This window comes from Zosterops lateralis, assembly GCF_965231275.1.
Source record: "Zosterops lateralis genome assembly, chromosome: 2".
Taxonomy (NCBI): Eukaryota; Metazoa; Chordata; class Aves; order Passeriformes; family Zosteropidae; genus Zosterops; species Zosterops lateralis.
In genome coordinates, this window is record NC_139763.1 from 84875122 (window position 1) to 84878273 (window position 3152).

General features: G+C 38.3%; 1 protein-coding gene across 1 annotated transcript; it reads left to right on the top strand.

Annotated features, from left to right (window-relative positions):
- Window positions 1–373: 373 nt before the first annotated feature.
- On the top strand, window positions 374–1339 carry LOC310906192 (taste receptor type 2 member 40-like; the record flags this gene model as incomplete). The annotated part of the gene is made up of 1 exon (XM_083855253.1): window positions 374–1339. One exon carries the CDS (start codon window positions 374–376, stop codon window positions 1337–1339), a length of 966 nt encoding a protein of 321 aa, XP_083711379.1.
- Between the last annotated feature and the right edge of the window lie 1813 nt (window positions 1340–3152).

Genomic DNA, 3152 nt, shown 5'->3' on the forward strand with positions numbered 1-3152 from the left:
ATTGTTGGGTACTGCTGTAACCAGAGGGCCATAGAGCTTTCTGTCACTCTAGACAAGAATATAAACAATTGGACACAATTGATGGGGTTGATACAGCTGGCTGTCTCACACCCCTAAGGAAAAGCATAGGCAAATCTTATGCATGCAAAAGTTAAGAGTTAATTATTAAATATTTCTCTGATTTGCACACTCAGGAAGAACATCAATAATTTATCACTATCATTTCCAGATCCACTATCATTTCCAGATGTCTTTTTGTTCCTAGATATAAGGTGAGCAGGTAGGAGCTGTGACTAGTCAGAGACCATCAGAACGGCTCAGCTTCCTGCTCAGCTACACAGGCCAATCAGGCAGAAGTGACCAAAGCAGCAAGATGTTGCCTCCACTTCTTATTGTTTCAATAGGCATTGTAGCTATTGAAGTTGTTGTTGGATTTATTGGAAATGGATTTATTACAACTGTTAATGTCATTAATTGGATCAAAAGCAAAAAAATATCTTCTGCTGATATGATCCTGATCTTTCTGGGCACATCAAGATTTATCTTGCAGGTGACACTCCTGATGCACATCCACAGTCTCTACTTTGCAGATGTGTTAAAGCTGTCTTCAGTGTACAAGGACTTAGGTGCTGTGTGGATGTTTGTGAACCATAGCAGCTTGTGGTTCAGTACCTGGCTCTACGTACTGTACTGTGTAAAAATAATCAATATCACCCACTGGCTGCTGCTGCAAGTCAAGCGCAGAATACCTGGGATGGTCCCATGGCTTCTTCTTGGATCGCTGGTGATCTCTTCTATGACTTCCCTTCCTTTACTGTGGATTACACCCAGCACTTACCTGTGCAGCTCAACAGGGAACTGCAGAGAAAATAGCACAGCTCACATCATGGACTGGGATAGTTCACATCTCTACTTGCTGCTTCTTTACTTTGTAGGTTGCTTTTTCCCTCTATTGCTCTCCGTGGTGACCTCAGCTCTGTTAATTACTTCCCTGTGGAAACACAGAAAGACGATGCAATGTTACGCAGACACTTTCAGGGATGCTATGATAGATGTTCACCTGACTGCTATTAAATCCATTATTTCTTTCTTAATCCTGTATCTTTCCAGTTTTGTAGCTCAAATACTGTTGATACTGTCGACATCTCAAAGTAAAGATGTTGTGAAAGTTGCAGTGTCCTTAGTTGTAGCTGGGGCGTATCCTTCCATACACTCAATTATCCTGATCATAGTCAATTCAAAACTGAAATTGGCATTTAGGAAGTTTTTCCTGCATTTTAAATGCCATTTGGAAGATAAGCCTCCAAGCCCCAATCATGAAAGAAACACACTCCAGTAAGAAATCTGAAATCAACACTCACATGTATTGTTTCACTCTTTTTTCTTAAATGATAACTTTCATCTTCCAGAGATTTCTGTGACTAGTCCTCCGTAACATTTCTGAGCATCTGATATAATGTGCATTTTTGCCTTACTTGTGCACCACTTCAACTCCTTCCGTCCTGCTTAATATCGAGTGAGAAGAAAAATGTACTGAATGAAATCAATGCACTTAAATAAGAAATCACTTTCAGGTAGCTTTGTGATTTCAGATTGTCAGTTTAAGACTAAAAGTTTTATGACCTGTTTGAATTGAAGAAAATGGGGACTAAACCAGACAAGAATGGACACAGCTCACAATTACCAGCTCTCAGGTAAAGGATGTTTCACCCGAGAAGGTTAAAATTTGACTAAAAACATGTTGTGCAAGTCATAGCTGGTGGAAAATGCACATGGAAAAAAGCTGTGTTTTTAAACAGGAAAAGCCAGTTGGATTATAACCTGAGGGAAAATTAAGATTCGGAAGCATACAGCCAATTAATATAATCAAATTGCCATCTGAATGAGGTTTATTTGTTAGGATTCTGGTATGTCTATAACAATGTAGTGATTAAGTAACTATTTAAAAATGGATACTTTTGTTCGAAATATATGTTATGCTTATTTGTTTGGTTTTCTTGAAAGCGGATTTCCAAAATTGTGATTACAATGTAAAGTGATGTAGGTACATAAAACTACCTGTAGAAAATTTCACCGCTGTTGAGTTGGCCATTCTGATCATAGATTTGCCTTTATTGTCATGATTTGCTGTTGCTGTGAGCAGCTGGGAGTTGCTTATAAGGCTGTTTTCTTTTAAAATTTTATGTTACTATAAAGTTTCACATGAGGTTGGTGAAATATGTTCAACAAGTCCTGTTGTGCTTTATCAAATAATATAATGTGTTTGATAAATCTATTCTAAAGTTCTCAGCTCTTCTCAAGTATATTTATGCTGTACATTTCTCTGCAGAAGTTTAGATAATACCAGATTATAAATTACTATGGCAAGAGTTTCAGTCCCACCTATAAAATTAATGAGCAGAGTGATTCACTTATTCTTGGAGTGTAGTAGCCTCAGTTTTTGAAACATCAGAATAATGAGTTTATAAAACGCTTTGAAAAAAAATCGCTGTTTAACAATATTAGATAAAGAGTGAATATAATTGTTTTAATTGGTACCTTAAAATATTTTTGAGAATGAACTACGTGTTAATAGGAGACACAAGAGGATATCTGTGTGATATGAAATGACATGATTATTAGCATGTGTAAACCATGGGTTCAGGCTGCAGAGCAGAAGGGAGAGTCATTAATCTCACAAACACAGCATTTGGAGGCACAGTACGTTGTACTGTAAAACTAAAGCTTCTGTAATGTCCACTCCTGTGGTGCTGGATCAAGAGAGACTCAGAAGTCCCTCGAGAGAAGCAGCATGCTCATGTCACAGCAGCACTCTGCTCTGCTCTACATCTATATGCCCTGCCAACATGGACCAAGGTTAGAACAGTTACACAGCCATAGCTCTTCCAGCTGGCAACATCATGAAATGAAAGTGTCCTGTAAGAAATGAGTTTGTTTGAGACCGTTTTATTGTGGGGTGATTGGTAGTGGTATTTGGTTTTTTTTGAAGCTGATAATTTCCCCAGTGAGCTCATTTCTCTTCAGGTATTTCCAAACCCGTTTCTAAAGAGGGTCTGAAGTAAAGGGATCAGAGCCAAAGATGATAATAACGGCCCTTGCTTAGCTTCTTCACCTTCAAGAGAGGGAGATCTGAGGCAGGAGCAACCATTAAT